The following is a 27,100-nucleotide window of genomic DNA, read 5'->3' as shown; positions in this document are numbered from 1 at the left end:
TACCATTAGTGTTAAATTTGCCAGAAGTGTTCTCCCAATTCATTTTTATCCTATTTAAAAAGCATGCACGTTTAACGCCCTGGATTATTTTAATTTCTCTCGCAGAAATAAAGGAGATGGGTTTTTTGGTCAGTTTAATCCTAGTAAAATATTTTTTTCCAGGTGCCTTAGACGGCTCAAGACTTTGTTGTAACTGACAACACTAGATATAGGTCAGCCTACTGCACTTTTCCAAAACACCTGTTATTTAAAGTCCTGGATCCATTTACTGAAGCTTTCTTCATGATATTCAATTGCCTATGTTTCTTTTTTTTTTTAACTGTGTTTAATTTAATTGATTAACCAGACTGAGTTGACATATGTGGCGCACCTTCTCTATTTATTAGACCCTGGAAGCTGGGCAGGGTGCTGGTAATGGGATAATCTACAAAAAGCTTCTGAAAAGTTGCAAAACTAGCCAAATACACAATCATAAGGTAGAAAGGATGCAAGTACAAATTAAAGCGGGAGCTAGAAGCCCGGGCAGAGTACTGACAGAAAGAGCCAAAAATTTTCAGTCTCAGGTGCCAGCTGTGTGTCGTGTGTGTGTGTGTGTGTGCGTGCGTGCGTGCGTGCGTGCGTGCGTGCCTGCCTGCCTGCCTGCCTGCCTGCCTGCCTGCGTGTGTTTTTGTGTATGTTTCCATGGAAACGTCCCTCCCTCGCCTCCCGATGGCTCCGCCCTCTCGCGGCTGAAAGCCAATGGTGGGCAGGGAGTGTCCCGGCGCGTGCGCAGAGCGCGTCAGCTCCCTGGACCGTCCCTTCCGGTTGTGGGCGGAGCTGGGGCGCGCGTGCGCCCTGTCCCCCAGCGCACGCGCTCTCCCAGCATGCAGTGGGCGCGCGGCCGGCGGGCACCTCAGTCTGGTCCGCGGCGGCTGCTGAGTACAGCGGGGTGGGTGGCTGCAGCGGCCGGAGGCCGACCAGGTGGAGAGAGGCGCCGCCAGTGCACAACCGCCCGCCATGAAGCCCCCCGCAGGTACTGGCCGCCCCTTGGTGCGAACCCCGTTCCCCGGACCCGGGCGCCGCTGCACCCTTGCGCCTCCCGGGGGCGCGACCTGGGCCCAAGAGCGGACCCTGGTGACCCTCGAGTGACCAGGGCCCGGGAGTGGGGGGGGATCGGGCCACCCCAGGAACCCGTCCCCTCGGTGGCCGAATGAAGGAAGCAGCTTTTCTAGCCCTTCATTCATTCAGCAAACTCCGGGTCGCTTCTGCTAAGGACGGGTCTGGCCCCGGGGTGGACTCTGGGGGAGACCGAAAGTTCTGGACCGCGTTCCAGAGCCGGAGACACGTTCAATAAGTAAAGAAGCAAGCAAGGGCTGTAGAGAGTGGTCGGTGCCGGGGCTGGTGGCGCTTCCTTGGAGAGGGCGGTCAGGGAGGGCTTCCTAGAAGTGGTGGCATTTCAGCTTAGAAGCAGCTGTGCCGCTAAGACCTGGGGGAGGAGCGTCCCAGGTGGCGGGAACGGCGAGGGCAAAGGCGACGGGGAGACAGCAAGACGGGTGAGCGTTTGGACAGCACCCAGTCATTCTGGCTGGAACACACCTGGCGGTCCGTGGTCTTTTAAGGGCAAGGGGACGCAGTGGGAGGGTTTTCATTTTCTTTAGAAAATCGCCCAGGTTGTGAGCTGCCTCCTGGAATTTTCTGTTGCCTGCCTCTCCTCCCCCAGTTCTTTCTCCATCCCATTGCCATGATGATGATGATAATTGTATTAAAGATGATCATCAGAATGAGGGTCATTCAGGCCTCAGGAAGGCAGGAATGTTGTCAGCCTTGTTTGCTGTGGGATTGTGAGCTCGGAGACCTGGCCCATAGGTTGCGATCAATAAAGACTACAGAATGAATGTGGCCGTTCAAGTGTTTGACATCCTAGTTCTTCCAGGAGGCTTTTTTTTTTTTTTTTTTCATAATTCCAGCTTACACTGATCTCTCACCTGAGCCCCTGCAGCCTGTGTTTGCCATCAAATTTAGTATAGACCCGCAGTCCTTTTTCTGCAGTTCTGAAATCCAAAATACTCTAAACAGAAAGACTCTTCTAAGTTTGCAGCAAAATCATTTGGCCAGAAAATCTGACCTGTACTGAGTTGAGTCTTTCTTTTTCCCACTTAGTTTAGATCAGAGTTCCTCACCTGGGGTGATTGTGCCCCTCCAGGGGACACTGGGCGATGTCTGGGGACATCTGTGGTTGTCACACTGGGGGTGCTCCTGGCATTGAGGGGGTGGGGGCCAGGGATGCTGCTCAGCCCCCCACAGAGCCCAGGACAGCCCCCCAGAGAGGATGATCCAGCCACAAATGTTAACGACACTGTTAAAAACCCTGCCCTAGAGATACCAAGTGTAGATCTGAGCCAGCAGCACCTTGCAAAGACCTCCCCACCCTGGTGTTCACAAATGGGGATTCCGGGACCGCTGTGGCCCTGCTCAGCTCCTGCCATGCCAGAAGGGGAGAATGAGGCCCAGGTTCGTGTTTCCTGGAGAAGCCATTTTCCGCTCCACTCTCCACATTCCACATCCAGCTGGGGAACCCGCAGGCCTCTGTTCCTTAACTCAAAAAGGAATTCGGGACAGGTGTGGCCATTCGAGACCCACAGGTGCTCCAGGAATGCCATGGAGGCCTCACTCAGAAAGGGCTGTGAAAAGGAAGACTGGTGGGGTGGGGACGCAGGGCAGAGGGGGCGACCTTCGGGACGGCCTGGGAGACTTCTTGAAGAAAGCCGGTGTGACTGGGCACAGAGAAGTTGGCCAAAGCCACCGTGCAGGAGCCAGGAGAGTCTGGGTGATGTGGACCAGGGGTCAGCAAACCAGTTTGTAAAGGGCCAAGTGGTTTAGACTGGCCGAGCCACACACCATCTCAGTGCCATGTGAAATCTTTACCTCGTGGTAAAGCAGATTTGCCAGCCTCTGGTGTGGACTCTGATAAGGGTTTGAACTTTGATCTTTAGTGCAGCGTGGAGCCCCGGAAACGGGGCAGGAAGACCAGTTGTGCAGATTTGCCAAGGTGGTTGTGAGTGCAACACTAGTGCACGGCGGAGGGGCTGAGGTTAGACTGTGGTGTGAACCCTACCGCTGCCCTACTGGCTGTGGGGTCCTCACAAGGGACCTGAACTCTCCAGACCTCAGGATTCCCGTCTGTAAAATGGGGACAGCATGGGACACAGAGCACAGAGCAGTCTGAGGGTTCAGGGAGGGAAGGAAAGCACCAGCTTACCCTCTACACACCACAGGAAAGATGTCAAGGGACAGCTGTTGTTACAGAACACCATCTCTTGGGGCTAGGGATGCTTCAATAATCAGCATTTCCCCATGTTTTAGAAAGATGTTACATTACATCCAAGGAGTTTGGGGTTAGCACCCTATCATTAAACAATCACTATTTCAGTGAAATGCAGACGTATGCCGAATGTCCCCCCTTAACGCTGTTTCTTTTTTTTTTTACAGTTTATTTATTTATTTATTTATTTTGTGAGGAGGATCAGCCCTGAGCTAACATCCGTGCTAATCCTCCTCTTTTTGCTGAGGAAGACCGGCTCTGAGCTAACATCTATTGCCAGTCCTCCTCCTTTTCTTCCCCAAAGCCCCAGCAGATAGTTGTATGTCACAGTTGCACATCCCTCTAGCTGCTGTATGTGGGACGCGGCCTCAGCATGGCTGGAGAAGCGGTGCGTCAGTGCGCGCCCGGGATCTGAACCCGGGCCGCCAGTAGCGGAGCGCACGCACTCAACCGCTAAGCCACGGGGCCAGCCCCCTTAACACTGTTAACATTCTGGGCCGGGTCATTCTCTGTGGGGGGCCGTCCTGGCACTGTGGGGTGTGGAGCAGCGTGCCTGGCCCCACCCACTCATCACTCCCCAGTTGTGTCTGTTCCCTGGGGGGCAGAGTCACCTCTAGAGGACGGCTCACCCTGTGCATCCCCACGAAGCCCTTGGGCCTCGCTCATCTGCTCCGGGAGGTGGTGGCCCTCTCCTGTCGCTCCACCCGCAGTGACTCTGCCCTTAATTCCGGACTTGAAGCAGACACATGGGACATAGGGTTTTTGTCTTCTCCATCCAGCCTGTGCCGGAGACGCCCTGGCCACGGCGGCCCCGTGCCCCGTGGTGAACTACCTGCGCTGGGACCTGAGCGCCCAGCAGATAGCGGAGCTCACGACGGAGCTCATCGAGCAGACGAAGCGCGTGTACGACCGGGTGGGCTCCCTAGCCTTCGAGGACGTGTCCTACGAGAGCACGCTCAAGGCACTGGCGGACGTGGAGGTGTCCTACACCGGTAAGTCCGGCTCTGGATCCTGGCGGGGAGGCGAAAGCAGCTCGGGCTGCGGAGCTCCTGGACCCTGAGCAGGGGTGACGCCTCCTGCTCCCCAGGGGCCGTGCTGGATGAAGGCGCTGACGGGGGTAAAGGCATCTGGCAGGTGCTGGTTGGCGGGCCCCACCCCACTCCACTGCGCCCCTGGCACACTGGGTCCTGACCAGCTGTGTCACCTGAGGCCGAGACCCGGACAGCGTGTCTCACGGCACGCCTCTCCAGGAGTCAGCTCAGGAGCCGGCCTTGAAACCGGAGCCCCTGCTCACCCCTTCCGTGTCCCGGGTGTGTTCTCTCCGAGCGGCTGAACTTGGCCCCGTTGTCCTGTGTCATCGTCGTCCCCTCCCCTTTGAGTAACCTCATGCCATCCCGTGTCCTCGTCACCACCCAGCTGGCTCCCTGTCTCCTGCTCCCTTTGTGAGGAACGAGACACTCGGTCAAACAGATCCAGAGCCCGCTTCCCCGAGCCCCCTCGGTAGAGGGTGGCGGTATGGGGACGGAAGACCCAGAGAAGTCTCGAGGCAGAGAGCTCCAAGCCCAGGAAACCCCCCGCCCCCGAGTCTCCAGCAGAAGTCGTTTTTCTGGGAACCATCGGGAGTCCCTGAATTCCGGCTCGGGGTTCTCGCGTGTCCCTGAGGCCTCGCCACTCAGACCCCAGAGGGTGTGCTGCTCTGGAAGCAGATGGAGAGCCCGCGGCCGGGCTTGCCTCCGGCTCTGCCTCCCCCCGCCCGGCTCCAGGCGGTGGGCCTCAGTCTCCCCTGCTTGTCTCTCTGACGGGAGGCTCTCAGGATCACGTGATGCCAGTTCCCTCTTAGCAGGCGCAACCCTGCCGGGCATCACTTGATCTCCCCCACGCCCACCTCCTCTCCTGCGGCCTTTTATTTCCGTCTCCACTCAGTAGCCCGAGTCATTTTAAAGACACTAAAACTGAATCGTGGCCCTCCCCTCGGCCAGCCCTTCAGTGCCTTACCGCTGCCCTCGGGATGAGGGCCCGAGTCCTCGATGGGGCCCTCGGTGCCCTGCTCTCCGTCTCTCTCACCCTCCCCTGGGCCGTCGTGCCCGGCTGTGGGGCCCCCTCGCACTTCCTCGCACTCTCCCGTCCTTGTACAGCCTGGCCTCCTTCTCTCCCTCTGCTTGCTGGCTGTCGGGCTTCTCCGTGAGCACAGATGGAGCTCTGTCCCATGAGCCCCTTCCCGGCCCGTCCCCACCTGGCGGCCTGGGTCAGTCCCACGCTCCATGCTGGCTCGCTGTCCCCTCGGTGCAGTCACTGTGGCTTGTCAGATGGACGGACAGATGTCCCAGATGGACAGACGCTGCTCTGTCCTTTTCACTCTTCTCTTGGGCGGCCAGCATCAGGCTGGCCCAGAGCCCTGCCGTGCTCCATACGGGCCGGCCGAGTGGGCAGTCCTGGCACCGCCCTTACAGAGACTCCGTGGGCGGCTGAATGCACCCAGACCTGGGGACGTTTTCACTGGCCCAGAATCGTGAAAGTGATTCGCATTCAGGCCTCCCTGGTGCAAAGTCTATGCCTTTTTTTTTTTTTTTTTTGCCTCTGGTGAGATATAATACACATACCAATAATTCGCCCATTTAAAGCATATGTTTTAGTGGTTTTTAGTGTATTCACAGTGTGGTGCAACTAGCACCATTAGCTAATTCCAGAACATTCCATAATCCTAAAAAGAAACCCCGTCCCTATCAGCAGTCACTCCCCATCCCCTCCCCCAGCCCCTGATCATGGGTTGAGCCTGTTTCCATTTGGACCGTGAGGTCCGTGAGGACGTGGGTAACAGCGCTCGTCTCTTTACCCTGCTGCCCCGCCCGGGGCCCTGCGTGGGGCATGTTCGCTGAAGGAATCGGCAGACACGATGAGTCCCATGCCTGGGGCTGAGGTCGGCACTTCCCTCGGGGCCCATTTCACAGCTGTCCCGTTGTCTCTCCGGTTTCAGTCCAGAGGAACGTCCTCGACTTCCCCCAGCACGTTTCCCCGTCCAAGGACATCCGGACGGCCAGCACGGAGGCAGACAAGAAACTGTCCGAGTTTGACGTGGAGATGAGCATGCGGCAGGACGTGTACCAGAGGGTCGTCTGGCTGCAGGTGAGGGGGCGGAGGGAACGGCACCCGGCAGGCTGGAGCTGGGGAGCCCGGGGGCACGCCCGTGGCTCAGAGCCCCTTCAGACCACATCGCCCTGCTCCCCAGACTTCAGAAGGCAGAAGGCCGAAAAGACGGTGGGGATGGTTGCACAGCAGTGTGAATGGACTTAATGCTACTGAGCTGCGCACTTAAGAACAGTTAAGGTGGTAAATTTTATGGTACGTCTCTTTAGCACAATCAAAAATCGTTAAAAAATTGACAAAGACAAATGGAGAGGAACAGAAAAAAAATATGAGACGCCTGGGACTCCTTCAGCCTTGCCTGCATCTGCCGTGTCATTTCACTTTCCCAGCCTCGCTGGGCGTTACTTAGAGCTACCGTGCTGTCTCCCACGTGAGGTGAGAGGGGTTGGCTGGCACGTGCAGGGTGACACAGCACGTGTGTGGGGCCTGCCTCAGTCGATGCTCCTCCGGGCACGCCGGGCCGGGACCTTCGCTGCTGCTGTCGGGGGCACCGCAGAGGTGGACCAAAGGCGCCTCTCATGTCGCTTGTTCATTCCCTTAGAACTTGCTGGTGTGTCTCCCTCAGGATCAGGAAAACGCACCTGTATGCTTTATTGAAATTTTTATTGAGACAGTTGTAGATTCACATGCTTTGTAAGAAATGATTCACAGAAGTCCCGCCTACACTTTCCCCAATTTTCCCCAGTGTAGCGTTGTCAAAACTAAAGTCAGTACTGCAACCAGGACACCGACCTTGATGCAATCCCCCCACCTCATTCCTGGTTAACCATTCACCTGTTGAAGGCCCCCTGGGCCGCTTCCAGTTCGCGGCTCTTCCCAGTAAGCGAGCATCTGTGTGCAGGCCTCGCGTGGACGGAAGTCTTCATTTCTCTGGGATGAATGCCCAGGAGTGCAATTGCTGAGTCATGCGGTAGTTGTACATTTTGCTTTTTAAGAAACCGCCAAATTGCTTTCCAGAGCGGCTGCCCCATTTTATGTTACGACGTCTGAGTGATCCAGTTTCTTCGCTGCCTCGCCAGCGTTTGGCACTGTCACCGTTTTTCGTATAAACAGGGCTTCGATTTTCTTACTCTAGGAAAAGGTTCAGAAGGAGTCGCTGAGGCCAGAGGCGTTGCGGTATCTGGAGCGACTGATCAAGCTGGGCCGGAGGAACGGGCTGCACCTGCCTGGGGAGACGCAGGAAGTGAGTGCCCGGCTCTTGGGGGGGGGGGCCCTCGAGTTCCTGCGCCCCATCTGAGGGCCCAGCCTCTGACCTGATGCCTGTCTTTCTGCAGCGTGAACTGTAGGAAGGAAGGTCTCTCTGCCCTCAGTTCTCCAGGGTCATGGGGGGCTTCCCCAGAGCACAGGGCTCCCTTGGTCCCAGGAGAGAGGCATGGGGCGCCTCCCCCCATACCCCTCATTCGGTCCTCCCTGTGACTTTGGTGCAATGGTTTTAAGGAAACACTCACTCCCCCCATGGGTCTGCCGTATTCTCTGTACTCTGCGACCACATGGCTTCCCTTCTGACAGATATGTGGGGTCCCACATCAGGTGACTTGGTGACGCCAGCTGGGTGTCCTACAATTTAACTCACTTCTGACACTGTCTACCCAGAGACGGCGCCAGACCCCACAGGTTAAGGGCTCAGTCCCACGAGACTTCCCTCGTTTCAGATGCCAATTGAAAGTCCAGGTGGTCACCTGTGCCTCTGGCCAGCTGGCTATAAATCAGGGTTCCCGCGACCCCCTCGGGTTTGGTTAATTTGCAGGAGCGGCTTACAGAACTCAGGAAACCAATTTACTTACTAGATTACTGTTTATTATAAAAAGATACAACTCAGGAACAGCCAGATGGAACCTCTGCCTCCCCGTGCCTCTGTCCATCCACCCACCCAGAAGCTCCGAATCCTGTATTTTGGGGTTTTTATGGAGGACTCATAATGTTGGCGTGATTGATTGAACCTGCAGCCTCCAGCCCCCTCTCCCCTCCCAGAGGAGTCTGAAGGTCCCATTCCTCTAAGGACGGGGAGAGCCCCGTCCTTTGGGGCTCTCCAGAAGTCATGGCATGAGCGTAAACTCCGGTCTGGTTGACGGGCTTGTTGGGAAGAACAGGATGCTCCCCTCGCCTTTATCACTCGAGCTATTTCAGTTTTTTCTTATCACTTAGGAAATTCCAAGGGTTTTAGTGTGCCAGGAGTGGGGAGAAAGACCCATATACATTTCTTGTCATAAGTCACAGTGTCACAGGTGGCATCACTGTGTGTCTGGCACTGAGGCTGAGGGGGCCGTGTCTGCACGTGTCCTGTGGTTCATAGGTGACGGTCTGCATTCATCGGGCTCAGGGGCCAGCTGTTTCCTGTTCCTAGGGATTGGCTACTGCTAGGAGAGGGGCTGGCCCTCCAAGGTCAGCGATGCCAAGACAGCAAAGCCTCAGGACACGGACTCCCACCCAGTTAAAATCAAGTCGCTTTTTAACTGTCTCTAAAAACCAAGTGGACCCCAAAAGGATAAAAGTTTAGCTCCGTTAAAATGGCCAAAAGCTTAGGTGTAGACTTGAAGAAATTCCTGAGCAGGAGGGTCCAGGAAGCTCTTGGCCGGGGACCTGGCACAGCTGAGGGCACGAGCCCCATCCTGGGGTCGCAGAGGCTGAGAGGCGCGGCGGGCGGGTGCTCGCCTCCTGATTCACGGCGCCGCCAGTCTCAGGCCGTTTCCTTCCCCGTCTCCCTCCTGTCGCTCGTCCCCCTCGCCCGCCTCCGCTCACGACTGTTTTCTTCCCTCCAGAAAATCAAAAGCATCAAGAAGAAGCTGAGCCTTCTGTGCATCGACTTCAATAAGAACCTGAACGAGGACACGACCTTCCTGCCCTTCACACGGGGCGAGCTGGGTAGGGGCCGGAGGGTCGGCGCTGTCAGGGCCCTCGGGGGCGTCAGCCTCCCCCCCCCCGCCCCGGCCTCTGAGGTCAGGGCTGGCGGGAGGCTGAGGCATTTGTATCTGATACTCCCCCCCGCCGCAGCGGTTTGGAACATAAGGTTCTAGATCCTTCCTTGGGGAGGGCCTTGGTCTGTCTGGGATTCTGCCCTGACAGAAACATCCTGGGGCTGCGGCCGTAGCTGGGGCCAGTCTCCGTCTCCGCCTTGCCCGGGGCTAGCCTTGGGGTTCCCCTCTGAGATCCACACCCCACTTGCCACTCTTTCTTATGGTTGTTTTTTTTAATCTTACAAAGTGAAGGGGACGGAGGGGATCCTGTTCCCCACCTGGCTGTGTGGGGAACTGTGAAGGGCTGGGGCCTAGGCGTCCCTGCTAGCTTTGACTCTCTTCTCCACCTCTCTTCCCCCGAATGCTTTATTTGGAACGTTTCACACCTGTAGGAAATTAGCGAAAACAGCACAGTGGAAGACCTGTGCCTCGCGTAGACCCGCCCCCAGCCCATGTTCCTGTCCTGCCGTGTAGACCCATGTAGGTGTGGCATCTGAACCCTCCAAGGGTCATCTGTAGGCCTCACAACCCTTCCCCAAGAGTGGGGACGTTCTCCCGCGTCACCTCCTGCGGATGTCGCACGCAGGAGACAGGGCAGCAAACGGGTTTTATTGGAAGTGCAGATTTCCGTACTCAGCTGTCCCCACGACATTCCGTGTTCCTTCCCCGTCTGGGGTCTAGCCGGGGATCACACATCATGTTTAGTTTTCGTGTCCCTTCAGCCTCCTTTCCTGTCGAGCAGTTCCTCAGCCTTTTGAAAACGTTTTTCCGTCTTTCCTGACGTTGACAGTTGTGAAAACTCCCCCAGGGGCCTCAGATGACGCTCCGTGTTCTAGACCGTCCTGTACACTTCGCTGGAGTATAAGGTCGCATGAGATTCCACCCTGTAGTTACAACAGCGTCCGCCCCCGAGGCGGCCGGTGACACAGGGCCCTCGTTGCCCGAGGCCTCCGTGGTGGCTCCATCGCAGAGATGCCCACAGACACGGGTTTCCGGAACAAGTGCCACTCGCCGCCAAACCCCGCTGCCCTTCGTTCCATTCAGTCCCTCCCGTGTCTCGGGCAGCAAGTCCCACTACCTGGGTCCTGACATCTAAGGACAGATGCCCTGTTTCCTGGGCGAAGTGGGACCCGGGGCCTGTGGAGTGCGGCAGACAAACCCACTCACCCTCCTGTTAGCGCAGCCCAAGGGGCCCCGCTGTCTCCCGTGCGGGCGGCCCGAGACGCTCTGTCTTGCAGGAGGGGAGAGTGGTGGCCGTGTCAGGACGAGTCTGGCCAGCCTGGCAGGGTCTGGCCCTGTCTGCAGGTCCAGCTGAGCCAGAGCATAGCGGTTGTTTATTTTCCCCTGGTTGCGAAAGGGATTCTTGGTGTTGTGTTACAGAAATGCAGAGAGCGTCTCTCTCCCCTTTTCTCTTTTCCTGAATCTTCACCGCTTGGTTAAGCCAGTCCTCCACCGTGCACCTCCACTGTGGTGTTACCATTTTCCCTTGGTAACAGATGATTTTTCCAGAGGTGCTCTGAGGCTGCTGCTCACCACGTTTTGCCCGCTGGCTGAGGCGTCCCCGGACGAGGCTCTAACCCCGTCGTCCTTTGTGCGTTTGTTGGTTGTCTTCTCCTGTAGGTCAGAACGTCCCCTCCCCCCTCGCTGCCGGATCTATGTCTGTATCAGTGTGGACTTGCAGATTCTAGTTTGTTCACTGCAGTAGAGCCCATTGCTGTCATCATGTGTCTTGATGCTCAGATGGTCCCCGTTTGACCTGGAGGAGCCCCCTCGGGTTCGGTGTGTCCCTGTGATTCTCTGAGCACCTTCTTTCTGGCACAGGGTGCTCCAGGCTTGTCTTGTGCTTTCCCTGCCCAGCCCCAGCCTGATGTTTAGAAACCAAGGTCTGGGTGCTGGGGAGCTGGTGTTTCTCCGCCCTCTTGAAGGGCAGAGTTAGGAATCAGATATCCGTCTGCACGTGTGCACACACAGACAGGCTTCTGTATGTGTACACACGTCCCTGAGGGTGTGGTGACGCCTTTAGTTCTAGTGAGGTTCCCCAGGGCTCGTCTAGTGGCGCCCTTTCCACATTTTAACCGCCTTCTCCAGCAACGAGAAGCCCACTGAGGTTGTTTCGGGCTCGACCACAGGAAGGGAGGGGGTGCCGTGTTCTGGGGTGAGAGCGGCTCTCTCTCTCTCGTGCTGCGTCTTGGGCCCTGGGTCCGTGGACGCCAACTCGATGTCTGCAGCCGGGCTTTGCCCCATCCAGTCGCTCGGCAGATGTTTGTCAGGCCCGTGCATGTGCCGCAGCCCAGCCGGGAAGGAAGGCAGCTTTGCCTGCCGTGGGGCCCACCCCGAGCCGGAACCCCACTGGAACCCTCCAGGCCTCCCACGCCGAGGGCTGAGCCCGGATGGTCATGACCTCGCCATGGTGCCCTAGCCCGGCTCGTCCTGCTCACCTGTACTGGGGGAGGGTCCTGAGCCAACTGGCCTCCTGGGGGGCTGTGGGCCAGGGTAGAGGCAGAGCATGAGGTGGTGGCCGTGGCGTCTCCTAAGCTGTGAGGTGGGAGTCCCCGGATCTGTCTCAGGAGGTCGGCTCAGGAGCAGGGACCAGCTGGGAGGCTGTCGCGGCAGTGCGGGCCCTGGGATGGGGCAGGGGCACCGCCTCGGGGGACACAGGGCTGCGGGCGGGTTCTGTCCCCATCTGGTGCCATTTACCGAGAACGGACACAGGAGCCCGCAGCCCTGGGAAGCCTGCGTCAGGCGGAGCAGAGCTTTTCCTTCCCAAGGGAGTCCTGGTGGGGGCGGTGGCACATTTTCAAGGCGGGAGCGTCCTCGACGTCCCCTCTTTGGGTGGGGAGGTGGGAAGAGAGTGGCCCGAGTCGCAGAGCTCCGTGGGGAGGCTGGCCGGCGCTGCGGCTCCCTCTAGCTCTGTCCCGGCCTTCATGAGGGAGCAGGCCCGCCCCCTCCCGCCGCGTCCGTGCCCCGGCCTGGCGGTCCTTTAAAGCCCCCGATGGTGTCCCGCAGGAGGGCTCCCCGAGGACTTTCTGAACTCGCTGGAAAAGATGGAGGATGACAAGTTGAAAGTCACCCTCAAGTACCCGCATTACTTCCCACTCCTGAAGAAATGCCACGTGCCCGAGACCAGGAGGAAGGTGGAGGAGGCCTTCAACTGTCGCTGCAGGGAGGTGAGGAGGCGGCGCCGGGGTCCGGCCTGGGCCCCGCCCCGCGGAACTGTCCTGTCCTTCACCTGGCCTGTCCTTTGAAGAGTGGCCGCCGGCTGGAGGTCTGAGCGGTTCCCTCGTGGGGTGACAGGACAAGCATGTGCTCAGGTCCCCCTTTCCTCGCTGTCTTTGGGGGTTCCCCACATTGGTCTGAAGGTAACGAGGTTCCCCCACCGCGGGATTTGAGATGGGGCCCCACAGGTGAGGGCTCGCCTCATCCCAAGGGAGCCGCTGACCGCCTGCGGAGGTGGGGGCGGCTCGTTGTTTGGGAGCCGGGAGTTTGGGTCCCAGTGGGCGTCAGCAGTGAAGTGATACTGGGGAGAGCCCCGAGCCGGCAGGCCCAGGCTGATCGGGACTGGCTGGGGGTGGGCATCACCTCGTCCTTCCCTCCCAGCCCCCAGACCTGACAGGCAGAGCACGGGGCGGGCGGAGTCCTTGGTCCCAGGGTCCTGGCGTGTGGACTGGCGCTGCGGAGATGGCACTGCAGGCCGCCAGCCCCGAGCCCTGTCCGATGTGAAGGTCTCCACTTCCCGGTTGTAACTTGGTTTCCCGTGGACGGCTTGGGCTGCCGGGAGCCTTCTGTTCTGCACGGGCCTCTGTTTCTGCTTGTAAACTAATCAGATGGGGTTCATTTTGTGTCAGTCCCATGAACTTGGTTGGCTGGGTCGACCCCTCGGATGCAGGCAGAGATGCGACAGAGCCCTTGAGCCTGGGGCCAGGGCCTGCGCGGTGGGGAGCGCCCAGGGGCATGGTGCCCCCTGGAGGCTCTTCCGGAGCGCCCGGCCCCCGCATGGCTTCCACTCACGGCCTTAGAGCCCTTCACAGTTCACACCCTTTCTGCTTCCAGAAAGGACCCCAGGGCTTATGAAGACCCACATGTTATGACAGGATCAAGTGCACAGAAATCTGGGCCAATGGGAGAAGGGAGGGAGATTAAATGCAGCTGGCTGAGTCCTCGTGTTCCAGAATGTGCCTGCCAGGGGGCCCGGGCAGCCCCTGCCTCTGCTGAGACCCGCAGAGCGGGGAGGCTGGCCTGGGAGCCCTCGGTGGGGAGGGAGCCGTCGTCCACAGAGCTGGTCGCTGTCGGTTCCAGGAGAACTGTGCCATCCTCAGAGAGCTGGTGGCCCTCCGGGCCCAGAAGTCCAGCCTGCTGGGATTCAGCACGCACGCCGACTACGTCCTGGAGATGAACATGGCTAAGACCAGCCAGGTGGTGGCGACTTTCCTAGGTAACCCCTGGCCTCCCCCAGCCTCCCGCCCCTGGGTTCCGGGAGTGGGATTCCGGGCTCTGCTCGCCTGTGATGTGATCTTGCCTCTGAGAGCCCCGTCCTGTCCACCCTTGAGGTGGGAGTCTCGTGCCTCCCCGGCCCCTTTATTTGGCTTTGAGGGACCCTGACCTAATGGCCGCGTGTTGGGGCTCTGGGGCGAGGCCTGCGTGGGGGGCACGGGCGGCAGTGGGGAGCCCACACAGGGAGGTAGCCTCGCTTTCCCCTGCGTCCTCCGCAGACGAGCTGGCCCAGAAGCTGAAGCCCCTGGGGGAGCAGGAGCGGGCGGTGATCCTGGAGCTGAAGAAGGCCGAGTGCGAGCAGCGGGGCCTGGAGTTCGACGGGCGGATCAACGCCTGGGACATGCGCTACTACATGAACCAGGTGGAGGAGACGCGCTACAGCGTGGACCAGAACCTGCTGAAGGAGTACTTCCCCATGCAGGTGGTCACCCGGGGGCTGCTCGGCATCTACCAGGAGCTGCTGGGGCTGGTCTTCGAGCGGGAGGAGAGCGCCACCGTGTGGCACGAGGACGTGACGCTGTACTCCGTGAGGGACTCGGCCTCGGGCCAGGTCATCGGGAAGTTCTACCTGGACCTGTACCCACGGTGGGTGTGAGCCAGAGAGGGGCCGGGGGAGGTGGGTGTCCAGGAGGCTCCGCCTGACGGGTGGGCTGGGTGGGCAGGACCCCTGCCCTGGGCGCCCGCTCCTCTGCTGAGAAGCAAGTTAAGCCATTCAAGGTGTCCAGTCGCCCCGGTGGGCGGACAGGTTGACTGAGGGACCCAGAGTCACTGAGTGGCAGAATCGGGGACCGTTCCGGGGTCTTGAGCCGTCTGGGCCAGTCAGTGAGCGGAGCAGACGCCCGGCTGGGCCTGACCCTGCCCCCTCCCCAGGGAAGGGAAGTACGGGCACGCAGCCTGCTTCGGCCTGCAGCCCGGCTGCCTGCGGGAGGACGGGAGCCGCCAGATCGCCATCGCGGCCATGGTGGCCAACTTCACCAAGCCCACCGTGGACGCCCCCTCGCTGCTGCAGCACGATGAGGTGGAGACCTACTTCCACGAGTTCGGGCACGTGATGCACCAGCTCTGCTCTCAGGTGGGTGCGGGGCAGCGGGGCGGAGGCCGGGGCAGGGCCGCCCGGTGGTGAGTGGGTCTGAGGCAGGCTCCTCCCTATCCCTTTCTTCATCTGATACCACTACAGACATGGTAATGCCCTTGTATCAGTTCCCATCACACAGGCCACAGGCCAGGGGCTTCAACAACAGATGTGTGTCGGGTAGACGGCCGTCTCCTCCCCCTGTCCTCACGTGGTCGTCCCTCTGTGCGTGTCTGTGTCGTCATCTTTTATAAGGATACCGGTCACGTTGGATCGGCCCACCCACTCATTTAGTCGCCTCTTTAAAGACCCCATCCCAAATACAGTCACATTCTGAGGTACTAGGGATTAGGGCTTCAACATAGGAATTTAGGGGGGACACAATTCAGCCATAATAACTCGCAGAGAGCTGCCGAGAGGATTAAGTGAAAATAATGCACGTATGTAACCTGCTTAGAACGGTGCTTGGCGCACACAGGCCTCATCCCCTTAGCTGATATTAGGGAATGTTGCTTGAATGATCCAGCCAAAGCTGGTGATGGAAACCAGCGAAGGCTCTGGATTCAGTGAACACCCACCAAGCCCAGTGAGGGGGTCGGGGTGCTGGCCTCTCTGGGTGGAAACACGGAGGCTCATAAAGTTGAAGTGACTGCCCCCAGATAGGCCCTCGGTGGCAAGGGCAGGGCTCACCCTGGGTTTTCCGGGCCCCCAGCCTAGCGTCCGTGCCCTGGGACCCCAGCTGTCCATGTGCATTCGCTCTCTGGCCCTCTCTGCGCACACATGCTCAGCCCTTTTTCCTGATAGCGGGAATGTTCTTAGAGGCTGAACGGGAGTGTGTGGGGACTGGGTGCTCGGTGATTTTTAGTCAGTTTACTGAGTTGTGCGGCCATCACCACTGTCCAGTTTTGGACCATTTCCATTACCCAAAAAGATTCTTCAGCCCCCTTAGCTCCCCACTAGTGCTACCCACTGCCCCAGCCACCGGCAATCATGAACCCGCTGTCTGTCTGTGGATCTGCCTGTTCTGGACATTTCACATCAATGGACTCACACACCGTGTGTCCTTCTGTGTCTGGTTCTCTCACTGAGCATCGTGTGTTCAAGGTCCATCCATGGTGTGGCTGTCTCAGGGCTTCACTCCTCTTCACGGCTGTGTCGTATTCCAGTGTGTGGGTGGACTACTTAGAATGATCTTTTGGCAAGCAGAGAACGTTTGACTTGGATGAAGTTCAGTCTATTAAGCTTTTTTCTTTCATGGTTTGCACTTTTTTGTGTCCTGTTGAAGAAATCGTTTCCTAACCCAAGGCACTAAGATTTTCCCCTAATTTTTTTTTTCTAGAAGTTTTATAGTTTTAGCTCTTCGTGTTGGTCTGTCGTCCGTTGTGAGTTAACGTTGTCTGTGATGTCTGTGGTGTAAGGGTCACCCACTCACCCGCCAACAGTTCCCCAGGGCAAAGCCAGCGTCTGTACAGTGCCCGGGCTGTGGGTGCCCCCTGGTCACTCCCATTCACATCCCCTCTTTCCACTTCCTGCCTCTCTCTGGGAAATCCACTCAGATTATTTCCCGTAACTGGAGCATTGTTCTGCCAGCGACCCACACAGCTTCCTCCTTTCCTCCAAGTCCTTCCTGATACACACATTTGATTCTCATTCATTGAGGCAGTTCTGTTCCATAATGTTGGTGTGAACAGGGAACCGGTGGTCCTGGGGGGATGGAGGGGTAGGATCCTGCAGGCCTCCACTCACAACGCTGTCATCAGCCGATCAGGAGGTGACCTTGTGTCACGTGTGTTTCTGTTTAGACACCTTATTTAATGTACACTTCGGGTTTATTACCATTGGACTCCGGGCCAGCAGCCCTGTCACTCATCCTGATGAGACTCATCTCACACGTGCGTCCTCCGTGAGGGGCGTCCCAGCCTCTGGTGCTCAGGAACCCCAGACAGCACTCCAGCATGACATTTGGGGGCCGTTTTAAACAGCAAAGTCACCCACAGAAATGCAAAAAACAAGGCACTCAACAGACCGTGAAAAAGACACTTGTTACAGTCAGAGCTCAGACCACAAGGCGGAGCGTCGAGTGACCACGAGCTCTGCGGGGGTTGAGTTGGGGTTACAGATGAGTTTCAGCGAGTCACACGTTGACAAATGGGGAATCGAAAGTGAGGAGGGCCTGCCCAGGATCACTCAGTAGCTTATGTGGCGGATCAGCTGCCAGACCGGGGTGCCAGCTGGACTGGATCCAGCGCTATGTTTTTCCGGAAGAATCTCAGACACACAAAAGTGGAGAGGACGGTGCCCCTTCCAATGTCCGTCATTCAGATTCCGCCGTTGCCAGGCCTTTGCCTTATGGGTGCAGGGCTTTTTAGAGCGTTAGCTTTGTGGGTGGGGGAGCGGAACGGGGGTGACAGCAGGGACGGGCTGCTCTGCTTCCCTGTGTGTCCTGGGCTGGGGCGGGTCAGCCAGCAGCTGCCCAGGGAGCCTCAGTTGTCCCCATCGTTATCCAGGCTTCGATGACGGGAGCCTGGATGACGTTAGCCGCCTGCGTGGGGGGGAGGTGTACCTGTGCGCGCAGGTGAGGCCGGGCGGGGGGCGCTGGCACTCCCGCGGCCTTGCCTGTCCCCGCAGGCGGAGTTCGCCATGTTCAGCGGCACGCACGTGGAGCGGGACTTCGTGGAGGCACCTTCGCAGATGCTGGAGAACTGGGTGTGGGAGAAGGAGCCGCTTCTCAGGATGTCCCAGCACTACCGGACGGGCAGCGCCGCCCCCCAGGAGCTGCTCGAGAAGCTCATCAGGTCCCGCCAGGCCAACACAGGTGCCGCCGTGCCCCACCAGGGGTCTCTGCCCTGCCACTGCTCTCCTGCCCGGTGCCCGTTCTCCGGACCCCGAGGCCGGGGAAGGGAGGGGAGTCCCCGGGTCCTGTGCTGCCCCCAGCGAGGCTGGGCATGTGCCCTCGGGGATTTCTGCACCACCCAAGCTGCAGAGGGCGTGGCGGACGCAGAGCCAGCCCCCCGTCTCCTTCCTCCCGCCTAGGCCTCTTCAACCTGCGCCAGATCGTCCTGGCCAAGGTGGACCAGGCCCTGCACACGCAGACGGCCGCAGACCCGGCCGAGGAGTATGCCCGCCTCTGCCAGGAGGTCCTGGGGGTCCCAGCGACGCCAGGTAGCCGCTCGAGAGCCAGGCCCACATCAGAGGTGGCAGTCTCAGCCGTCCCCGGGTCAGAAGGATCCAGTATTGGGTGAAGGGAGTCGGGCCAGCTTACAGGCTTCGGCTGAGGCCTGGGAGGAAGCAGGTGGCCTCTGGCCGCGTTCCTTTGCTTCCTTGGGCCCGTCGGCTGCAGCCCTGAGAGTGACGGGCACTTGGTCGGTGTGGGCGGTTCCATCCTTCCTCATGGGCACACCTTCTGCTCAGGCTGCCTGCTGCCTCCATCCCCCCACGCCCCCACTCTCCGCCGGCGCCCTCCTGCACGCTGCTTTGTAGAGAGCCTGGAAGGTGCAGAACAGACTAGAGGTTTCGTCCCCTGGAAATAACGAGCAGATAGGGTTCGCACGTATATCCTTCCAAGCGTGCGTGTGTGTGCACATATGTACACATTGGCACACATGGTTGGATCCATGAACACATACATCAAGATAATTGGGATTTTAACATAGCTGGTGGTGTATTGGTTTACTATTTCACAAGGTTGTTTTTTTTTTTTTTTTCTGTGAGGAAGATCAGCCCTGAGCTATCATCCGTGCTAATCCTCTTTTTGCTGAGGAAGACCGGCTCTGAGCTAACATCTATTGCCAGTCCTCCTCCTTTTTTTCCTCCCCAAAGCCCCAGTAGATAGTTGTGTGTCATAGCTGCACATCCTTCTAGTTGCTGTATGTGGGACGCGGCCTCAGCATGGCCGGAGAAGCGGTGCGTCGGTGCGTGCCCGGGATCCGAACCCCGGTCCACCAGTAGCGGAGCGCGCACACTCAACCACTAAGCCAGGGGGCCGGCCCTCCCAAGCATGTTTAAAAGTCCTTCAAAAAGCGGTTTAACCGGCACGTGCTCTGTTGTGTGGACGAGCCTGGACATGTCCCGTGGTCCCCCGATGTTGAGCCTTGGCGTGTGGCGGCGGCTGTTGTAGTTAAATGCTTTGGTGTGAACCCTTTTCACCTTCAGCAGACAGTGGGCAAGATTCATTTCCTTTGGCCGAGTCGCCCGGCCCCTGCTTTCTAGAAGTGTTGGGTCAGTTCCCCCACTTCCAGGTGGAGGGTTTCTGATGGCGCTGCTTTGAGGCCCCTCTCCCGGGAAGGGGTGCTGAGGGGGCCGGGGGTCCAGACTGGGCCGCAGTGAGACCTCCCTGTGTCTGCCAGGGACCAACATGCCTGCGACCTTCGGCCACCTGGCGGGGGGCTATGACGCACAGTACTATGGCTACCTGTGGAGCGAGGTGTACTCCATGGACATGTTCCACACGCGCTTCAAGCAGGAGGGTGTCCTCAACGGCAAGGTGAGGGGCGGCCGCTGGACGGGAGGGGCCGCCAGCCTGTGGAGGGGGCGGGTGACCCGTGGGTTATGCTCCCTGCGGCCCGGGACCAGGAATAGCCGTCCTCGGCCTCGGGCCTACGTGCCGGTGTGGCCGGGGCAGGCGGGGGAGGCGCGCACCTGCAGGTCTTCACCAGGTGCAGGAGATGGAGACCGCCCACCCTAGACCCTTGCCAGGGGCCAGGGGCTCGGCCAGCTTTCCAGCCCTTTGTTCAGTCACAGCAGAGGCTCGGCCACCCCTGTTGTGGGGCTCGGCCTGGGGCTTCAACCTCTGTGCAGGTGAAGGGCCCCCAGAGTTCCTGAAGGATGGGGGTCCCTGCACAGTCACGTGCACATGCGTGCACGCCTGTTCCAGGCCCCCTGTCCCTCGTGTTTGCGCGCAAACACCACAGCTCCCTGTGGTGCTGATGCAGGGCCCATGTGGAGTGGGGAGGGGATACTCGAGGGCCCATCTGGAGGGGCGTGAAGACCCCTCCCAGCCCCGGCCCTCCGCCCCCGGCAGGTCGGCATGGACTACAGAAGCTGCATCCTGAGACCCGGCGGCTCCGAGGACGCCAGCGTCATGTTGAAGCTCTTCCTGGGCCGCGAGCCCAAGCAGGACGCCTTCCTCCTGAGCAAAGGGCTGCAGGTGGAGGGCAGCGAGCCGCCAGCCTGCTGACGTGCCCAGGGGTCCTGCTGGCCCTGGACTGGGGGGCTCAGCCCCGCCCTGGCTCCCGCCGCCCCGGTGCCTTCGCCTCCCGCCGGGAAACAGGGCAGCTGGGTGACGAGGGGCGGCTGGTTCTGCCTGTACATTCTCACGTCCAGTCTCCGCAGCCCTGCTCAGTGGCCGGCCTCGTCCTCGTCCTCGCGATGGCTGCAGGGCCCTCGCATCCGTTCAAGGCCTCCCCTACGTTGCACTAACACAGCCCCTTCCTGGGGAGTTTTCCTGGTGAGCAGACGGCTCCTCTTTGAAGCGCAGCCATTCAGAAAGAAAGAAAGGGAAGAGGGACTCCTGGCCTGTCTCTGACGCCCGCTCTCCTGCACAGCATAGCGGCATTGGCATCACACTTGCGGTCCAGTTTGCTTCTGTTAAGCCCTGAAGTTGGCCGTCAGCTGTCCGGCTGGGGACGCCGGGCAGTTGAAGGCTGTTCTCTGCGCACTGGAGTGTTCTGGGTTGTGACACGTCTGGGTCGCTGGGAGACGGCTGAGCTGTTGGAGTGACCGCAGCTGGGGGTTGGGGACTGGAGCCGGGGTGCCAGGATCGCTCACCAGGAGGAGTCTGTTCCCTGCCAACCTCCCACCCAGCACGCGTCTGGGAAGCTCCTCCCTCCCCGTGTGGCACTGGCCCATGCGGGGCAGGCTCAGCTCCTCCAAGAAGCCTGGGTGTGGCCAGAGCCCGCAGCAGCCGCCCGCCCTCTGCCCGGGCATGAGTCCCTGGGCAGAGCTCCTCCTGGTCCCCTGGCCAGTCTCTGGGAGTGGTTTGACGGAGCTGGTGTCTGATTGATGAGCACAGCTGCTGCGCCCCGCCATGACCTTGTCCACGGGACCCTGAAGACTAAAAGTCGACACAGCCTGTCCTGCTGCGTGTGGCCCGGCTCCCTCTGGCCGCTAGGCCGTTAGCAACGTGGTGACGTCCAGACTGCCGGGGGGTGGCCTTCCGCGGTCCTCGGGCAATGCTTCAGAAATGCCTTAGTGATATTTTTTGGTTGTGGTAGAAATTCGGAAAGGGTCCTTCACCTGAGCAGGTGGGTGGGTGTCACCCCCGAGTCATTTGGTCTGGACCACCCCGTGTTTTCTTCCCTGGCCTTTGAGCTCCCTGGGAGCCCTGCCTCCTGCCCCTGAGTCGTCCCCTCCCCATCCTTTGCCAAGGGAGTGTGTGGTGGAGCGAGGGACCGGGCAGCGCCCCGACCCTTCTCCCTGAGGCCCAGGCGGGCTGGCCGTGCCCGTCTCTGGTCCTCGCCTCAGTGGGGACAGTCTGTCTGCCCCCTTGCCACCCATCGTCACCAGCCCTGGGCCAGTCCAGCTATGGACCCCTCGTACAGGCCTGGCGCAGCTTCCTTTGCCCACTTCTGTACCTTCTAGACTCTGGGGCAGGGGGCTGAGTGTTCTCGGCTTGTCCGGAGCTGGTGGGCGCTGTGTGGCCGGGAGGGCTGTGCCGAGAGGCAGAGGTTGATACTGGGGTTCAAGGCAGCTGTGGCTTATGCTTAAATCACCTGGGCCTCAAAAAAGGGAAAAAGACAACAGATCCCACCCAGGCTTCCATCCGGGTGCCTCCTGATGGGCAAAGGTGGCATGTCGGGGGGCTGGGGGTCTCTCCTTGCCTTCTGCCTTGAGCCCCTAGATGGCCTCCCTCTGCTCCCCAGGCAAAATCCAGGTGTGGTGTCAGCACCCCGAGCTGTGGGCTGGACAGTTAGGGGAGGGGCGGGGGCCACACAGCAGTGGGTCTGGCTGGGCGATGTTGTCGCCAGGCGTCCAGGGCAGCCACGGTGCTGCTTAGCGAGGCGTCGCCAAAAGTGTCTATGTTTCTCCCGGCCACTCCGGGACCTGCCGATGGTTCGTCCCTGAGACGGACCCGATGGCTCAGATCCTGGGGCAGGAAGGGAACAGCAGCACAGCTGCCACCTGTCGCCCGGGGGCCGAGGGGGCTGGGAACCTCTAGGCGCCGTGCGGGTGTCTCGTCCTCCACCCCGGCACCTTCCAGCGTTCTCACGGCTCTGAGGACAGCCTGGAGTTGGGATCCCTGCCAACCGGGTTGTCATTCTCCTCTATTCCCCTCTCTCCCCCCCCAGGAGGAAAAATGGAAAATTAAATTAGAAATAAAAATGGAGTCTGTGTTTTGCCATCTTTGTAACATTTCTGTACAAACTCGCTCGTTGGATTTTGGTGAAACCTGAACACAAAATGGGGGTCCCCTGAGGACTCGGCCTGAGGCCTCCTGTCCCGGCCCGCACCCCAGCTTCACGTCGGCTCTCTCAGTCTTGAGACTTCAGCCAGGGTCTCAAGGAGCCCCGACTCTGGGAAGAGCGGGGGGCCTTTCTAGCCGGCGGCCTCGAGCAGCCCCACTCGTCACCCCTGAAGGGGAGACGGTGCCAGTGGGACATCGTAGGACTGTTGCTAACAGAGTCCCTGGGTTTGGTTGCCTCCCCGCGGGGTTTTCACAGGCTGGGCGTTTCAGGATCACGGCCAGTGTCCACTCCTTCCCGGGGTCCTCATCCAGCAGCAGCCCGGCAAGAGACGGTCCCCGTGGGGCCTCACTGGTGAGGATGGCTTTCTCTCGTCCCTGGAACAAGCAACATTATTTCGTGCAAATTGAGCTCAATCCAGATATTGCTAGGTGGCGTGGGGAGCGGATCCAGCCTGGGCTGGGCGGTGGGCGTCTGGGTTGAAGTCTCAGGGTTGGCCTGTCGGGTTGGGGGGGCCCCAGGGAGGGCTTCCAGCTCAGGCTGGGCCGGGTGGGAGAGCACACTCACCGTGGCTCCGCGCACAGGATCACAGGCCACTGCGATGCCGTCGTGCTCACAACCCCCCTGACCCTCCTGTGGGCGCTCCGTCCAGCCCCCTGCAGCCCACAAGGCCGGCGGACGGCTCCATCCCAGGGATCGTGGGCCCCAGGTTAAGGCAGGCGGTGTGGGCTCTCTCTCCAGCCAGAGGTCAGCTCCCGGATGGACGAATAGTCCACCTGGGGCTGGTGCTGTGAGGCCTGTGTCTCGTGAAACTGTTCAAGGGGAAAGAAATTCTTTTTTCCCCCCGACTTGAAACTGGGAGAATATAAGCAGTTGGGCAAATGCAGCCTCTCAAAGAGCAAGCCAGCCCCAAGGACAGCAGAGCTGCGAGTGAGGCCGTCTGTGCACCGGCCCCCGGACTTGGCACGGAGGAGCCAATGCATTCCCTTTTCTGCTGAAGGCACTCTGAGTGGCCATTTGTCACCTGCAAGCCAGACAGTTCTGTCCTTACCCGTGGCCTGCCGGCGCCACCTGAGAGACGCGTGGCTGAAGCTGGACTTGGCAGAACAGGCTGCCGTCCCGGAGCCTCCAGGGACTGTCCCGGAGCCCGCTGCTCTCGGATTGGGGATGGTGAGGCAGTGGGGCTGGGCGGGGTGCAGGGGTGCTGGAGAGGGGTGTGCTGGTTCCCAGTGGAGGCCCAGATCTGAGGTTCTGGGAGGGACTTAGTGGTCCTTACATCCCCTTAGCTGGGGGAGAGGGGAGAGGGGGCAGGAGAGGGGGGCAGGAGAGGGGAGAGGAGGCAGGAGAGGGGAGAGGGGGCAGGAGAGGGGAGAGGCGGGCAGGAGAGGGGAGAGGGGCAGGAGAGGGGAGAGGGGGGCAGGAGAGGGGAGAGGGGGGCAGGACTTGCCCTAATGTGCTCACCATCCCAACGTCCCTTGCCTGTCTGCAATCCTTCCCACCCCCCGCCCCACACAATATTCATCTGCTCCCCACACGATCGATTCTGTGAATTTTCTAAAGTTTTATATAAATGAAGCCACGCAGGATGGCCTCTTTATTTAATGGTTTTGGTCTGCTTTCTGACGCTGAGGATAATTATGTTGAGATGCATCCACGTGCATCCCTTTCTCTCGGTGGGTCGTAGTCCATTATACGGATATACGTTTGTTTAGTCCTTCATCTGGTTTGCTTTTGGGTTGGTTCCAGGCTGGGGCTATTAGGAATGAAACTGCTGTGGACATTTGTGCATGTGCCTTTGTGTGGACACAGGCCTTCATCTTTCTCAGGCAAACACCTAGAAGTGGACTCGAGCTATTCTAAGAGGTGTGAAGTGGCACCTCCTTGTGGGTTGACTTTGCATTTCCCTAATGACACATGATGTTGAGCATCTTTTCCTGTGCCTATTTGCCATCCACGTATCTTTGGTGAAATGTTCACATCTCTTACCCATTTCTATATACTAGCAGTAAGTAATTGGAAAAGGACATATTTACATCTTTAAAAGACCCCATTTATGATAGCCTCAAACACCGAGGAATAAGTTGGACATAAGATGTACAGCTGCTCTACACCAGAACTCAAAATATTGTTGAGGGAAACGAAGGAAGACCTGAGTGAATGGAGGGATCTAACATCTATGGAATTGGAAGGTTCATAAGATGCCCGTTCTTCCCCAAATGGATCTACACATTCAGTGCAATCCCTATTAAAATCCGGGCAGACTTTTTTTTTTTGGTAGAAACTGACTAGATGATTCTAAAATTTATATTAAAATGCAAAGAAGCTAGAAGAGCCAAGGCAATCTTGAAGAAGAACATAAATTTGGAGGACGTACACTATTAGATATCAAGACTTTTATAAAGCTACAGTGATTAAGAAAGCACAGTTGTGGCACAGGGATGGACAAGTTGATTGATGGAGCAAAGGAAACAGGAGTCCAGAAACAGACCCACACATAAAAGATCCATTGATCTGCACCAAAGGTGTCACCGAAGATTGATGGGGAGGGGTTACCTCTTCAGCAAATAGACCTGTATATGGAACATACTGATCCCTGATCCCTGCCTCACACCACACACAAAAATTAATTTAAATGGATCACAAATCCAAATGTGAAAGGCAAAACACTAAAGCTTTTAGAAAAAAAATGTGGGAGAATGTCTTCAAAACCTTGGAAGTTGGAAAAATTACTTTCTTGAAACGAATAACAAGGAGCAGTAAACATTAAAAGAAGAAGAAGATCGCCACACTGGACTTGTAAAGATTAAGAACATATTTTCATCAAAATATTAAGAGAGAAAGGGCAAGCCACAGGGTGGGAGAAGATATTTGAAATATTTACCAGCAAAGGACTCACAGCGTTGACAATGAGAAAAATGACAGACATGCCAGTAAGAAAAAGACAACCAATTTTTGTGTGTGTGTGTGAGGAGATCAGCCCTGTGCTAACATCTGCCAATCCTCCTCTTTTTTTTTTTTTGCTGAGGAAGACTGGCCCTGGGCTAACATCCGTGCCCATCTTCCTCCACTTTATATGGGACACCGCCACAGCATGGCCTGACAAGCGGTGCGTCAGTGCGCGCCCGGGATCCGAACCGGCGAACCCCGGGCCGCCGCAGCAGAGCATGGGCACTTAACCGCTTGCGCCACCAGGCCGGCCCCAAGAACCAATTTTTTAATGGGCAGAAGACACTTCACCAAAGAGTCAACCCACATTGCCAACAACCATAGGAAATGGTGTTCAACATCAGTTGTCATTAGAGAAATGCAAATTAAAACCACAATGGAGTACTCCTACACATCCACTGGAATGTCTAAAGCTAGACAATACTATATGCTAACGGGACAATTATATGTTACTGGTAGTAAATTGGTACCACCACTTTACGAAACTTTGGCCACATCTACCAAAGATGCTGTTCTATTTATACAATGGAAGTCTACACAACAATGGGAACAGAACACTTCTCTGCCACACACAGAGCTGGGCCGCCAACACAGGTGAACCTCACAGAGGATGTTAGGTGAAAGAAGCCGGAAGTAGAGTGTGTACTGTAGGCTTACATTTCTGTGAAGTTCAAGAACAGGCAACAGGGCCGGCCCCGTGGCTTAGCGGTTAAGTGTGCGCGTTCCGCTACTGGCGGCCCAGGTTCAGATCCCGAGTGCGCACCGACGCACCGCTTCTCCGGCCATGCTGAGGCCGCGTCCCACACACAGCAACTAGAAGGATGTGCAGCTATGACATACAACTATCTACTGGGGCTTTGGGGAAAAAAAGGAGGAGGATTGGCAATAGATGTTAGCTCAGAGCTGGTCGTCCTCAGCAAAAAAAAAAAAAAAAAAAAAAGAACAGGCAACAAACTCATCTATAGATTCCCCAAAAAGTTAAACATAGAATTACCATATGACCTAGCAAATTCCACTTCTGAATATATACCCAAAAGAATTGAGAGCATCTTTTCCCCTCAAATAGCAAGAAATCTCAAGATGGGCTGGTGGTGTCAATGCCCAGTTCTTGGTGGCATCTGTCCTCATGGTTGTAAGGTGGCTTCTGTACATTCCGGCACTGCAGCCTCATTCCAGGGAGGAGGAAGATGGAAGGACAAAGATAACACGCATGTGCCAGCTTTGCCTATCCTTTTATTTATTTATTTATTTATTTATTTATTTATTTATTTATTTATTTTTTCCCCCCAAAGCCCCAGTAGATAGTTGTATGTCATAGCTGCACATCCTTCTAGTTGCTGTATGTGGGACGCGGCCTCAGCATGGCCGGAGAAGTGGTGCGTCGGTGCGCGCCCGGGATCCGAACCCCAGCTGCCAGCAGCGGAGCACACGTACTTAACCGCTAAGCCACGGGGCCGGCCCAGCCTATCCTTTAAAAAAAAAAAGAAAAAATCAGGAGGACCGTCGATTTCCCGGAAGCACCACCCACGAGGCATCTGCTGACCCTGTGTTGGCCAGAACTGGGCAATGTCGGCTCCTCTGCTGTGGGTTCTGTGCCTGAGAATGATCCAGTGACAGGGATGTCCCCAGTGGCCACCGCGAGGGCAATTTCAGCAAGACACGAGGAGGGAAGCCTGTTTGCAATGGGAAGCAGAGTTAGTTCAAGCTGAGGAAGGGAAGAGAGTAAGGGCCAAGAAGTCTTGGCCACCATTCTTCTGGGCCTCAGTTTCCTGCACTGTCCAATGCAGTTACA

General features: G+C 58.0%; 1 protein-coding gene across 1 annotated transcript; it reads left to right on the top strand.

The window, feature by feature from the left end:
- The first annotated feature begins 865 nt into the window (after positions 1 to 865).
- On the top strand, positions 866 to 22,299 carry THOP1 (thimet oligopeptidase 1). The gene is made up of 13 exons (XM_004441331.3): positions 866 to 1,012; positions 4,081 to 4,293; positions 6,276 to 6,424; positions 7,521 to 7,628; positions 9,205 to 9,307; positions 12,406 to 12,566; positions 13,696 to 13,831; positions 14,109 to 14,475; positions 14,761 to 14,962; positions 17,591 to 17,777; positions 17,996 to 18,124; positions 19,309 to 19,445; positions 19,983 to 22,299. Exons 1-13 carry the CDS (start codon positions 997 to 999, stop codon positions 20,136 to 20,138), a joined length of 2,064 nt encoding a protein of 687 aa, XP_004441388.1. The 5' UTR covers positions 866 to 996; the 3' UTR covers positions 20,139 to 22,299.
- Positions 22,300 to 27,100: the final 4,801 nt, after the last annotated feature.

This window comes from Ceratotherium simum, chromosome 39 (assembly GCF_057802395.1).
Source record: "Ceratotherium simum simum isolate JZ-2026a chromosome 39, ASM5780239v1, whole genome shotgun sequence".
NCBI classification, from domain to species: Eukaryota; Metazoa; Chordata; class Mammalia; order Perissodactyla; family Rhinocerotidae; genus Ceratotherium; species Ceratotherium simum.
This window is presented reverse-complemented; position numbering and strand designations above follow the sequence as displayed.